The sequence below is a fragment of the Diaporthe amygdali genome, assembly GCF_026229845.1.
Source record: "Diaporthe amygdali strain CAA958 chromosome Unknown NODE_4_length_2575358_cov_65_588622, whole genome shotgun sequence".
Taxonomy (NCBI): domain Eukaryota; kingdom Fungi; phylum Ascomycota; class Sordariomycetes; order Diaporthales; family Diaporthaceae; genus Diaporthe; species Diaporthe amygdali.
In genome coordinates, this window is record NW_026517024.1 from 270,737 (window position 1) to 284,985 (window position 14,249).

Below are 14,249 nucleotides of genomic sequence, written 5' to 3' on the forward strand. Positions count from 1 at the left end.
AGGAATTTCAGAAAGAGCGGTGATGGAGACAACACGAACGACTCCTCACGCAATTCACCTGGCAACGAGCTCCACTATGCGTAGATAGGCGAGTTGTCAGATCCGAGAGGCCGAGGCGAGGGAAGCGAGGCAAGCGAAAATCCAGACTTCCTCCTACGGTACTGCACCTTGGGCAGTTGGTGGTTTGCGGTGTAGGGGTCCAAGGTGGTGGGGCGTGGGTGCTAGCCCCGAGTGGCTGTCGTTCGCTGCCTCAACGACAAGGGGGACGAAAAGGGACAGACGGGGAGCAGAGACCATGACCAAGACAAGACAAGACGCAACAAGGCGAGCCCGACCAGTTGGACACACCCGCATCTTCCGCTCCCCACACTCAATGACCGCAAGGCCGCGTTCCCAGTTTTTGTTTCATGTTTCAGATTTGGGTCGTGGTGGGATGTTTCATCATCTCTCAGTGTCTGCGCCTGTGACTCACCTCGTAAGTTGTGGGGGTGGATATGCAGGCTTGCCTGATGCGTTGCGTGCCCTTCGCTGACGGCGGCGGTGAGCTGGCAAGCATCCTTGACATCCGGACATCCTGACATCCTGACATCGCATCCTGACATCGCACCCTGCCTGCCAGGCCTGCCAGGCCTGCCCTACGCAATACCCAAGTCGATCGCGGGTGGTCCGAAAGGGGAAATTTGACATTATGCGGAATCTTGGGAAAAAGTGGACATTGCGCACCATCCGATACAGCGGGCACACCGCATCACCACCATCATCATCGTGATCACGGACCATGTACCATCGTTGACCGAGAGGAAGGCAACATCTCCCCCAGGTCAATTGGGTCAAGATGCAGCAATGCGAGATGTACAGGCAGACTGGGAAAATGTGGAGGATGGGCCGGGGTAGCGGGGGCGAAAATCGAAAGAGTCATCGTCGGTAGTAACACTGCGTCCGAAAGGGCACACCATGCATGAATGAAGGATGGGAACGGCACACGTCGTTAGTCCACGGCGCCGGGTCGCCGATCGAAGGTTGCAACGCGCCGGAGACACGCCCAGGTCAGCGCGTGCTCGCTAGCCAATTACAGGAGGGATGGTTGGGGTAGCGAGCGATTCTCGCGCTGGGTGCGTGTGTGTGTGCTACCGTCAGATGTCAGGAGAGGGGGTGGGAGAGCTTGTGCGAGTCTTGCTGCGCCCCGTCGCCCCGTTCCGGTGTCACGGGTGATGATCGCTGAGATGATCCGGGAAGATCTTGCTTGGGTGGGTTCTATTGGAGGGGGGGAGGAGAACCATGGGGAGACCTTGGAGGTGCCACACTATGGCTTGTGCTGCACACACACCACCTGGGCTGCTGGGCAGCTTTTGCTTTGGCTGTCTGGGGCTGCCAGGTGTCTCCCATGTAGATTGCTTGGTCGAAGATCAAACCATCTGTCTTGCCCGGTGAGGATGAGCCGGTGTCGCTACGCGCTTTGCTATGTAATTCGAGTGCGGCTGTGCAAGGAGACGATGTAAGGTGAGGGGTGAGGCTTGAGAGAGGGACACGGCATCTTGGAGATCCGATTTGTGCTCTTCTGTGCAAGGGGGGCGGAAGGGCCATTCTGACGGGCAGGCGAGCTGACGAACAGGTGCTCTCATGTCCCCAGGTAGTAGACACATAGTAGGGCAATTTCATCAGCCGCCAGACAGCCCAATGAGACGGCGCGAGGGCTTCCACTCCTCAGGAGCACAGCCGAGCCAGCTGACCACCGCGCGCTTCTTTTTGATTTTTGATTACATCAAGCGATCATACACGCGAGATTTGATCTTCCTCGCACCGTCATGCCATATGGTTCAAGGTGGTCAGGTCGGCTCGGCTCAGCTGGACGGGGGTCTCATTAGACGCCCTTGACGATGAGGCAGTGAGAGAGAGACAGAGAGGGAGATGATCTTTTGTCTCTAGCCGCCCGCTTAATTGTGGCTGGTTACCTAAGCGGCACCTGCCCGCGGCCACAGTCCAATCTCAATAGCCGCCCGTCTTTCCTTCTCTGTTCCCAGCTCCTGCTCAGCTTTGCCCGCACAGACAGAGACATGTTGGTCTTGACAGTGCATTTGCATTTCGACATCAGCATTGCACAGAGCAATCAATCTCGCGCTTAAAATAGCAAGCGCGTACTCTTCGCTCAAGCCATTCATACTGCAGAGACGCCATTTCGCTACGCTGGGGCAATCACCGTCGGCTACAGTTTGAGATGACTGACGAAGCCATGACGAGAGCAGAACCCATCGGGACATCTTGCAAACGGGGGGCATTGGTCAATCAATTCCTTCCTCGAGGGGGCCGAGGTTCAATGCTGAGCCTGAGCCTGAGCCTGAGCCTGATATGCGCAACACGTACTACCTAGTAGACTTGGTAACTAGATTGTGGACCGCAGGACTATGGGGACATCGGCGCACTGCGGCCTGACCAGTCCAGTGAGACAGAGCCTCAAACTGCCCGGCCACCCCTTCGGCCTGGGTGTCACCAGGCTCTGAGCCAGCTTGGTCACGAACCTGGCCATATCGTGAACCCCCTCCTGAGGCTTGGTGGACTCACTCCAGCTCCCCGCATCGCGTGGGATACGCTGCCGCCAGGGCTCGAATTGGCGAAATTGCCTCATCAATGCAGACTTTCGAGTGACGTTGTGACGTTGCCTCTGTCAGGCATGACAACGGGGGCCACCAGGGCAAACTCAACTCCCTCGCTCAGTACATGGTACTGTACATAGTACAAAGTACGCAGTCCCACTCACAGTCAGGGCCAACGGGACTGGGCCAGAAGAGAGGGGCGTCCTTCATCAGTCAGCATGTGCCAGCTGGCTGATGAGGGGTTTACTCGAGGGGGGTAATCATTCACGATGAAGGCTGGCCGAGGTCAGGTCTGGACGGAAACTGTCCGCGTACTAGCCAGCGTGCAGATTGCGGACTGCGGAGGTCACGTTCTCGACGTGTTCTCCAGCTTCCAGCCCCCATCGCGTCTTCTTTGTCCCGAAAGGATCCAGAGCGCGTTCAATCCACGGTTGCCCAGGTGTTCGCCACCCCACGAACGAACCCGCGTCTGCGTCTGCGTCTGCGGTGCGTCTTGCATCCCGCATCCGCGCCCGCGTCCGCACCCGCACCAGGCGAGCACCGAAAAATTCAGAAGAGACCAGCATCAAGGGGCCAGACGGCAGGGAGAGACAGAGGTCGGCGGACCCGACCCGGCACGCCAACATTGCTTTAGCAGCTTTGCCAGGGAACACACCGCGATAGTGTGCAGTAGACATGCACGCCCGATGCCACCTTCACGCAGCTCGGCCCCTGCTCCTGCGATGGCTCGACCTACCGATCAGCAGAGGTTCCCTGGCGTTGCTAGCAACTCAGAAGACCGAGAAGCTAGATTTGTTCCTGCGACAGCCTGCCATGTGTCTATTTTGTGAGTCATAAACGCCAATGGCACCAATGCAGGGCTGGGTGCGTGCATATAGTCCCACAGCCGTCGAGCCACTCAGCTTCCAGAAGCATGCGTCGACAGAGCCGACCCCAGGACTTAGTCCCATCCCATCCTTCCCGCGCTCAACGTCGATTTATTCCCTCTGCGGAAAGGAGCTTGGACCAGCTCGCAAGGAACCCAGCTGCTGGCCTTGCAGTAGCACTATGCAGTGCCTGCAGGGTTTTCGACTTCATCTCGTTCCTTTTCGACTGCGGACCGGGGACAGCTTTCTTCCATCCACACCGCGTCCCAAGGTGGCTCCATCTTGGTCGTTTACCGCCTCTTCCAATGGGCTTCTAGGATCGCATTTTTCAAGCCCAGCCTGGTCTTTGTAGGTTGTACCTTGGCCCCCCAGACCAAGGACATCACTCGTGTCCCCGAGGTACTTCCGTCGCTGACCGTCCCAGTATGAGCTGCTCAGGTACTCATCCGCGTCTTGGCGGGTCTCGTGGTCGCCGGCCGCCAGACCACCACACATGGACCGCCAGAACTGACAACTCTCTAACAAGGCTGGTCACCACATCTGCCCTACCTTTACGTCGAGTGACATGCGCCGGGATTACGGGCTACCTCAAAGTTCGTGTTTCAGGATCATTCTGGGTCTAGTAATCAGAGCAGCCGCGCTGCTATCTCGACAATGCCCGAGTGGGCATCTTGGGTAGCCGCAGATACTCGGCCTCGTACCATCGTACCTGATCCGTATACTTCCCTCTTCCCTCACCCCCCCGGTCATCACCTCTGCTCTGCCGGTCTACTACTACGGCGCTATGGCCATGGGCAAGTCCCGAGAGGCTCCACTCCCGACTTATACACGCCTGCAGTCGGCTGATGGCGCGTCCGCGCCCATGTCCTGTCCAGGTCGGCTTGGGCTTCCGGACGCTCGACATGGACCGCGAGACCTGGACTACTTGTTTTGAACCACCTCTGGTCGACCGCTCATCCGGGCACTTCTCTAACGAAGATTTAAACATCTGCCACATCCCCCCTCAACGATGCCGCTTGTTTTGCATCATCTCTCCATCCTTTCTGTCGCATCAATAACTTGTGTTCACTGAGGTCTTCCTCGGACTTCACACTCCCAACCTATTATCCTCCTTTCAACAATCTTTCCTTCCTTCAACATCTGTTAGAGAAATAGGCCCAGGCCGGCCGTTTGATACGTGACCTGCCTCTTCAGATCGCCTCGCAGCGACTGTGCTTCATTCACCTCACCCCCCCTTTTTACTCTTGCTATCTTCCTGCGACTCTACATCGACACCTATCGGAGCGGGCCTCCCTTGTCGCAGACTCATTTTTCCCATTTTTAAAATTATAATCTTGCTGTCGTGTGTCTCAACAGACACACTGACACCTGTCTGCTCGACAACATGTCCACGTAAGTTTCGTCGATCCTCGGGCTTGGAGATCAGGTGGCCGCGGGCGCTGTATGATCTACAAGCCAGTCACTCTCATCGTCAACATTGCTAACATCGTCGTCCCATACAGTCTGGCAGGGGATGTTCAATTCGACTTCACGTTTCCGTGTAACCCAGCTACACCCCCAAGCTTCACCTTTGACCCTTCACTGTTGGAGATCCCCTTCACCCACAACAACCACGGCCACTCTGGCCACTCCCGATCAATCTCAACCGTCTCCAATGGGTCTTCTATCTACTCCTTCGAGTCGTCGCCCTCCGACTCCATTGTGAGCACCAGCACACGCCGGACCACGCCGTCCCGGTCTCCCATCCGGACGCATGGCCCCATGCTGCTGCCCAAGATCCGCTCCCAGGATCAGAACATTGTGCCGAACGCGGTCCCTCAGCCTCAGGCAAGGCCTTCCAAGCGTGCCAGGACCTCGCCGGCACCAGCCCCAGTGAACAACAGAAGCGCCTACCGCCCTGGACACCAGCGCAGCTACACAAACCCAGAGACGATCAGCTACAACCCTAACCCGGTTGTGTCTGCTGCTTCGTTCCCTTCGACGCTCCCAGAAGAGTACAGCACCTCAAGCCTGCTGTGCTCCCCAGTCATGTTCACAGATGCTGAGTTCGCCCCAGCAACGACAACGACAACAATTGACTACCGCGGACAGCGTGCGACGTCTTGCAATCTTGACGATGTCACGATAGAGAAGTATGGGTTCCCAACCTACCGCCACATGCCCGCCTACGTCCCGGCCGCCGGACAGGTGACCGCTCACTCAGGCAGCCCCACGCCAACTCCTCAACCCACACCGGCCACGCTTCCTGTTTCAACACCAGCGGACCTGTCAAACCTTCCGGCCCCATCCTCTTACTTCCAGCCTTACCAGCAGCCCTACGCATCGCGTGGTTCTTCGCCCATGGCCTCGGCTGCCAGTCTCACACCTGAGCCTCAACCCATTGAGCCCGTTCAGGTGCTGCAGCCGTCAGCCTTGGCGCCCGCCCCCACCACCACCCTGCTCAACTACCTGACCACGTCCAACCCGTCGCCCAGTCTGGTACACTCCATTGCCTTCCCCCTGAGGGACCCCCACATCAAGCACTTTTGGTGGGACGTCAGGCAAATCCGGCCATGGACCTCCTTCAACACCTCCACCATCATGTCGCTGTCTGGCGGCGCGGCAAACAGCCTTCTCACCTGCCCGGTGCCGGAGAGCTTCCTGCCCAGCCCCATGAGCTCGCAGCGCCACCCAGAGACGGAGACGGCCCTGCACTCAATCTACGCCAACTGGTACCTGCCCAAGCTCAACGCCGCACTGGCACTGTCCTCCAACCGCCCCGTCCAGCTCAGCGTGCCGTCCAAGTCCGGACCCCACGCCACCAAGGACACTGAGCAGATGTTCGTCGCGACCATGGCCGGCGACGCCAGCTCCGCGGCGGCCATCTTTGGCGGCAAGCCGTCTGCCCGCGTCGTCGGACTGGTCAAGTCCTTCGACCGGTTCAACACGGGCATGCGCGTCGAGGGCAACGTCAAGAAGGTTGAGTACCTCAAGGGCCTGGCTCACCTGCACCATGTTATGCGGGAGCACGGCTGCCGCTACGGCTTCATCCTGACCGAGATCGAGCTCGTGGTCGTGCGCAACGGCCTCGAGGGTACCCCTCACTTCGGCTTCCTCGAGGTTACTAGCTGCCAGCTCGCCACGGCCGCCAGCGACCTCGTCGACCTGACCAAGGACGACGACAGCGAGGGTGGTAGCAGCGTGCCCATGACGGCCTGCCTCGCCCTCTGGGGCCTGTGCATGCTCGCCAGCGACGAGCCACTCCCCGAGGGCCACGCCACGGCGCGCGCCGAGATTGGCGCCCCCGCTGAGGGCACCAGGCGCAAGGCTCTCGCCCGCGACACATGGATGCCGCAGCCCCAGCTTGCGGAGAAGAGGGAGGCGAAGCGAAGCCGCGGCTGGGTCTTCCCAGAGGATCCCGTCGGCCGCAAGGAGCTTGGCAGGAGAGGCGTCCGCTACGGCGGCGCCTGCTGAGCAGCTGGCCTTCTCAGCGAAAGGGAGGAGTATATAGTGGAGGAAACATTTTCTGAGATGAGGACTGTATTTACGAATTGATGATGACTATAATGATGATGGAAAATACGAAATGGATATGAACATACAACACACAACACATAAAAGGACCCTCATGGGCAGGCAGATGGCTCGAGCAACTTGCTTCTTTCTTGATTTTCTTGGACCTTGCTGGCTTCGGGGACTCGATCATGGGGACACGGGCTTCTGACCTTGAGGCGGTGGTGGGCTTGGACTTGCTGGTCTGGTTCTTGCTGCGATATCATACACGATGCTGATTTAGATCCTTTTAATGGGCTTTTTGGATTGGTTGTCTGTTTGGTGACAGACACCATGAGACAGATCGCACACTCATTTGCTTGAGTGGTGGCGGATATTCTAGTAATTCCAAATAATGCTTCCACATCTTCAACTTGCCTTCCTCGTTCTCAGGTGTCTTTTGACTTGATCTCGTCCGATTCTTTCTATCCGCTTCTCTATCCTTTTCTACCAAAGAAGCCATAGTTGTACATGTACTGTGGTAGCCTTTTGTCCTGTGTCTTACTGCTGTGGCTCACTCGTTCTCCTTGGCTTATTTCTGGAGGCTGTTCTGAAGAATGAGGGAAGCCGTCAGAACTGGCCTCATTGCTCGACATTTTACGGTACCGAGGCTGTGCATTGGAATCAATGCTGTAGGGATCTCTATGCTAACGAACGTAGAGGATTCCCAGCATGGATAACCGAGAACGAAAACCCAAAACCCACAGACAAGAGCCGTGTAGAGAAGAAACAAATCAAGAATAGTACAATTCCTGGTCGAAGGTGCTAGGTACGGTGATATTTAACAGAGGTCTCACTAACATGTATGGATAATTGATTAATGTACTCCACAATTCCAAATTTTCAAGAAAACCATCTAAAACCATCACGGCAGCTTATACTCTCGCGATGTGAGCGCTTACTCGTACCACTCTGCCCTGCAGTCCGAGTGGTGCTTGCCAACAGAGAATGAATCGAGAGCTAACCCTTTCACAATTGATACTTGAACAAGGGGCTCCTATCTCCCAGGCGTAGTAGCTCCATGTCAGTATACTTATCCCGCATTTCACCCTCGTTGACAACGGCGCGTCTCTTGTTCAAGTGCCTCCAGGAAATATACAAGACAGTCGAGCCGATCATACCAGTGGCGCCACAGGCTACGGATAGCCCGTATCCAGTGTCTGTCCAACTTTTCGTCAGTAACTTTGGCAGTCTGTTTGGCTCACGAGCGATTTGAGAGAGCTGTGAGTTTTTGGATATGGAAACGGACGTACCGTAGACTGGAGCTTCCCTGTCCAAAAACATGAAGCTGCCAGCTATCCCACCAAAGTTTGCCACGGCAGTAAGCATTGAAGAGATCATTGCTCGTCGGCCAGCGGGAGCAGTGTTGTTCGTGCCCCATGAGATGAGCAATGGGCACGCTGAGAAAAGACCCATGATGGCAATGCACATCATGATATAAGAGGCTAATATGTGTTAATCACCTGCTGCGGAGCCAAAAGTGGTGCATTCTGGAACATGGCCAAACACAATACACGGGGAAATGTAAAAGGAGACGATTTGTGCTTACGTGCCACACGTGAGCCGTGGAGGTCGCCTTGGAAGGACAAGACGACGGCGAAGCCAACAGTCATAGCGAAGAAGCATGGTATCAGGACTGTGATATCCTCAGTATTGTTCTTTTGTACCTATGTAGAGAAGGGGCCGGGATGAAGAGTCTCTGTGGTGTCCAATAGTCACTCAACTTACAGGCAGCTCGGGTTCCGTAACGGTCGGACAGGTGCGGTATCAACACACACATGAAGCCCGCAAGGATGTAAGGCGGCACACTTAGCAACTGCGCTTTTGTACTGGTGAACCCCATGGACTCTGTCAACGTAGGCAGATTGAACTTGACGCCTGAGACGTGGTTAGCCAAGGCTTAGCCGACATCAGGGGCCAGAAGACAGAGAGCTCACCGTAGAAACCAACAGCCTGGCACGCCAGACAAAGGGCCAGGAGGCAGTTGCGCCAGTTCGTGAAGACCATCTTCAGCTGATACCATTGGAACCCTAGCTCACCGCCCTCGACATCACTCCCGTCGGCACTGAGGCCCCCCTGCTTGAGCTTCCGCTGCACCTCGAGGAACCTCAACTCATCAGGACTCAGCCACCGAGTCGAGTTCGAGGGCAGATCGACTAAGCAGAAGACCGTAATGACTCCTATGACGACCGTCATCAAGCCCTCAATGATGAATATCCAACGCCATCCTTCGTAGCCACCCACGCCGTCCATCTGCGTGATGGCGGCGGCAAGGAGGCCGGAAAATGCACCGGAGATGGCGCCTGTGCAGTAGAAGGCACCGAGGCGGAGTGACAACTCGCGCGGGAGATAGTATGCTGTGCAAATGTAGGTGGCAGCTGGGAAGAACCCGGCCCTGAATCATTGGGTTAGCAGCTGCGCATGGGCTATGCCTTGAAGATCTGGGGAAGGAGGCACTAACTCGAAGATGCCGAGGAGGAAGCGGCACAGAGCCAATCCAGTGAAGCTCTGGACCACGCCGTGCATCGTCATGATGAAGCCGAACGTGATGGTGCTCGCGCCGAGGTACCACGATGGCTTCTTGATCTGCTTGAGGATGATATTGCTTGGGATGTCTGGTCCCGACGGTCAGTTGGGTGTTTTGAAGGGGTCTAACCGATGCCCAGAAGCCTACTGAAGAGGATATAAGATATGAAGAACACTGCTAGCGCAGTATTATATTGGACACCAGTCAACTTCAGGTCTTTAGCTAGGCCTTCAATCTTGGCGTTCCCTATGTTCGCCCGGTCCAGATTCGAGACCAAGTATAGGGTGGCTAGCAGAGGTAGCAATCGCAGGTCAATCTTGAACGGCCAGACAATCAGTCACATACATCGTCTCGAGGCAAGTGATCGGTCTGTTCGTATGGTGATGGCTTGAGCTGGTGTGTTGAGAAGATGACAGAACGTACCTTGCGGTTCAGCCTTAATCTCATCTGCGGCGTGAACTTCTCGTAGAAGTTCACGTCATCTTGATCCATCCCAAGGACCACAAGCCCATCGACTTCACGGATGCTCGCCGCGATGGGGGTTTTGCCAGAGGCATTCTCGACGACATCATTGCTGATACTCCTCTCCTCGGCGAGGAAGATTGGTCCTTTCTCTGCCATCATAAGTTCAAGAAAATTCTATCTTCTGGGCCGAAATGTTGCTGGGGAAAACTGCAACATCTTGTGTCGAAGGTACCCGAAGGAACGGACGGCATATAACGGATCTGGGAGTGAGTTCCCCCCTTCGATTAACAAGCAGTACGTACCAAGCATTCAGGCCTCATTTTCGAAAGCTTAGCTGCGACTGCACTGCTTCCCAATCATGATGGGTCAAATTCGGAAATACGGCGAAAAACGGCGTGAATTCAATGCCGGTGGAAAGTTACTCGGTGTTAACGGGAGCATATGTAAACCCAAAAAGGGGCAGGCCACTGCAGAAGTCTTGGAACATGCCTCACAGCCGCGATATTCCTTAACGCCCCGCTCGTGTACACAACGGCGCCGCTTGTTCTACATGGCCTCGACTTCAGGCCAGATTCACATGGCAAACTTGAGCGAGCGATCCTTTCGCTAGCTTGGCCCAACTGGAGCACAATGCTTGAGACCATGGTCAGCACGAAGAATGCGCGGTCAGCCACATTCTCGGCACCGAGCTTGTATGTCACATCCGGGGGTATGATCGAAGGAAGCGAAGCTCACGCTGTAAGTTTTTCATGTCGGAGGTCGGGGAGTCGCGGTCTGACGTGGAGGCGAGGAAGGATATCCATGGGTCTGTGATCTAGTTGCCGTTTTGCCCACCAGGAACGGTAAACTAGGGACGGGTCGGACCCCCGCGGGTGACGGCCCGGTCCTTGGCGTTGACAGGCCGCTAGAAACGGGAAACGCCTGACGGGACACAGCACAGACATCCCGAAATGACTTGTTGGTGCTGTGTGGTTGCGATTCTTTAAAGGTGCTCTTCTCGTTAGTTCTTGACATTGACGTGATTAAGAGACTCTATAAAAAGTTGCGGTGGTGTGTAAGATCTTCGAGTGGTATCAGGCTAGTTTCAGAGGCTCTACGCTGAGCCGGGAGGTTCCTGGGGAATGGAAATTACCCATGAATGCATGGGCGCTCATATTAACAGCTCTAATGATTAGATGCTAGTCCCAAGACGGTATTTGCTTGAAGCTGATGGATTTGGAAAAGGCACAAAATTCAAAAGTATACAATATGATTTCCACGTGCAACCCAAAGCTGACAAGGACGGTTCGGGCTGGAAGTACATGTGGTGGTTCTTGACGCGACTGACACAATTCATCTAATCGTTATAGCGATAATGATGACGTGAATTATATTCGATAGCGTAGCCCAAGTTTGGAACCCTCATATTAGCTGTGTATCATTTTCGCCAAAGTGTGGGGACCAAGCCCGGTTGCGATGTAATGGAGAGAGTTTCCAGCCAGTGAACGACGTTGGAAAGTATGATCAAGTAGACTGAAGAGTTCTACACACCTTCTTCTGAGACCTTTGTGCTTGGAAGATATGAGCAGAGGGGAAAAGGAGGACAAGATAACGCCTCATCTCATTTTTAATGTCGCGATGATTGGTTATCGATCATCTGTGTGGGCTGTAAGCTTTACTTTGTGGACATTGCTGTTATTTACAATATGAAGCCAACTTATTAAGAAGCATAGCAAGTAGAGATACTGTACCTATACGTTTACTGAGAGCACTGGGTAAAGAGGACTGAGATATCGACCACAACTTAAACTCCAATTTTCTCGGGATCAAAGCTCGCACCGTTAAGCCGAGCCTTTGACTACACACAAGAGTATTCGATTTGTGCCTAAAACAACGTTTGATGATATGATACATCTAGAGATGAGGATTTTGAGATGTATTTGGTCAGTGTTAAATGGAGTGAACTGGGGCAGAGAACATTTCCAATTCAGTTTGACTTTGTGTTCTCCGTGGCAAAGCAGTTCTGCAGAGGAAGACTACATAATTGATGGTGGGTTTTTCCCTCTTTGAGCACTATGCTGGTACCACATGAAGGAGCCTGTCCTCGTACCACAAGATTGTATACTGATATTCGAGAGTACGATTCTGGTTCAAGGAATGCGATTGAGCCCTGTAGAACCAATCGTATGACCAGTCTTGGCATGATGTCTTGCTTTTCCGTTGGACGGTGTTGCCGATGATATCATACCCAAAACCACAACCATCATGGATGGCTGCTCTTCCTATTAGATAGCCACTGACATGGCAAGCCGGCACTTACAACCAAGACTATGTGTAGTTTAGCCAGTCACACAGTGACACAAGTCGGGATTCGTCGAAGGTTTGAGGGATAGACAAGGAATGCCCCCACCCATTCAGGTTAGCGCCTTACGATACACTCGTACACTCAGAACGAGATTCCGGCCAGCTTCACAGTGACTCACTAACCGCAGCGCAAAAGCTCTGACGGCCATGATTTATGGGGTGTTGTGTCCAGGACATATAAAAGAGGGCTTTGGTCGAGGCTTGTCAAGAACTTACTGCTGAGCCTCTCAACTCTTCACCCTCGCATCAAACCCCGCTTCGCCCTCAAGTCATCATGCAGTTCATCACGGTTGATGTCTTCACGGACACGTCCTTCCTCGGCAACCCTTTAGCTGTGATCATTGTCGAGGACAAGGAGCGAGCCGCTTTGGGAAAGGAGAAGCAACAGCTCATCGCTAAGGAGTTCAACCTCTCCGAGACCATCTTCCTCTACCTCCGGCCCGGCGAGACCCTACAGCACCCGGACCGCTCATCGAGCGTCCGCGAGGTCAGCATCTTCACCATCGAGAGCGAGCTCCCTTTCGCGGGCCACCCGACCATAGGGTCGACGTATCTGCTCCTCCAACACCTAGGTTGGGACTTCATCGACACCATCATCCCGCCGTGCGGGCCCATCCGCATCAGCAAGTCAGCGGACGGCGGGGTGACGGCGAGCATCCCACACGACGTCCACCTGCACTCGCGCACGCTGCGTTCGCTCTATGAGCTGGGCGACAAGGACGTCACAGCCCAGATCAAGCCGGCGCTCCACGAAGATGACGCTATCCGAACTGCCGAGCTCGACGCACCCATCTTCAGCATTGTGAAGGGGATGACCTTCCTGCTTGTCGAGCTTCCCAGCCTCGAGCACCTCGCCAAGGTCGACGTTCGCAAGCGTCTGGACCTCGGTGACTACGTGAGCCTCTTGGATGCAGGATCATGGGGTCACGGATTCACGGCGAGATATTGTGAGTGACCTTCCGCTCTCCTATGTGATTATTGGATGGACCTTGAAGGGTAGGCAGGCAAGATGGCCAGCCATAAAAAGGACTCATCCCACGGCCATGAGAAACGTTGTTGTAATAAGAAATCCGAGGACTTCACTAATGAGAGCCTGGACTAGACTACGTCTCGCAGGCTGTTGCTACCGATGAGAATGGGGTGAGGAATGAGACGATTCGCTCGAGGATGGTGGAACTTGACTTTGAGGATCCGGCGACTGGCTCTGCAGCATCGGCATTGACGAGCTATCTGAGTCTGAAAGGAGATGCCGATGAGAGCAGGTACCACATCATCCAGGGAGTCGAGCTCGGCAGGAAGAGCGATATCGAGACGCACATTGTCTCCAAAGTTGGCCAGGAAGGAACGAGGGCGATACAAGAGGTGAGGCTTGGTGGTACGGCAAAGGTGGTCATGAAGGGCGAGATATTTCTTTGAAGTTCTCACTGGTGACACTCGCTTGTTGGTCTGAATCTTTTGTTAGGGTTTGCAATACCTCGAGATGAGATAAGCTGTGGACGTCAGCCGATGGATGGATCTGATCTTCTCCGCGTGTCCGTTGGCCCAAGTGGGAGCTAGGGTTTGTAGACATACATCCGATTATACATATTCATACAGAGCATGGTTATCCAGAGCGTTTTGACCTTATGATCACTGTTTTCGAATTGCAGCGCTGCTTTGACAGTGCCTGAATAAGACGCATGGAGAACAAGGATACCTTAGATGCCTGATGGAACGGATGATTCAGGACTGTAGCATAAAACCTTGGATGGGTTGCAGCAACGCATGCAAGAGACGAGGCTCCCAGAACCCCGGGTCTGAGCTGCCTGAGCCGAATGACATGACATTAGGTTGGTAAATCATCAGACAACGAGACTGCCCATAGCCACAGAGTGTAGGATCCTGCATCTCGGAGGACAAATTAATTGGGAGGTCTTGTTTCTTCGA

General features: G+C 54.6%; 3 protein-coding genes across 3 annotated transcripts; 2 read left to right on the forward strand and 1 right to left on the reverse strand.

Moving 5' to 3' along the window:
- Window positions 1-4,841: 4,841 nt before the first annotated feature.
- Window positions 4,842-6,910, forward strand: J7T55_008264 (uncharacterized protein; the record flags this gene model as incomplete). The annotated part of the gene is made up of 2 exons (XM_053138564.1): window positions 4,842-4,849; window positions 4,960-6,910. The coding sequence occupies 2 exons, from the start codon at window positions 4,842-4,844 to the stop codon at window positions 6,908-6,910; spliced, it is 1,959 nt and encodes a 652-aa protein (XP_052997541.1).
- Window positions 6,911-7,957: 1,047 nt separating this feature from the next.
- J7T55_008265 (inner membrane transport protein yfav) lies at window positions 7,958-10,139 on the reverse strand (the record flags this gene model as incomplete). The annotated part of the gene is made up of 8 exons (XM_053138565.1): window positions 7,958-8,148; window positions 8,242-8,388; window positions 8,538-8,624; window positions 8,717-8,866; window positions 8,926-9,383; window positions 9,450-9,603; window positions 9,663-9,831; window positions 9,939-10,139. 8 exons carry the CDS (start codon window positions 10,137-10,139, stop codon window positions 7,958-7,960), a joined length of 1,557 nt encoding a protein of 518 aa, XP_052997542.1.
- Window positions 10,140-12,597: 2,458 nt separating this feature from the next.
- J7T55_008266 (phenazine biosynthesis) lies at window positions 12,598-13,739 on the forward strand (the record flags this gene model as incomplete). The annotated part of the gene is made up of 2 exons (XM_053138566.1): window positions 12,598-13,270; window positions 13,426-13,739. 2 exons carry the CDS (start codon window positions 12,598-12,600, stop codon window positions 13,737-13,739), a joined length of 987 nt encoding a protein of 328 aa, XP_052997543.1.
- Between the last annotated feature and the right edge of the window lie 510 nt (window positions 13,740-14,249).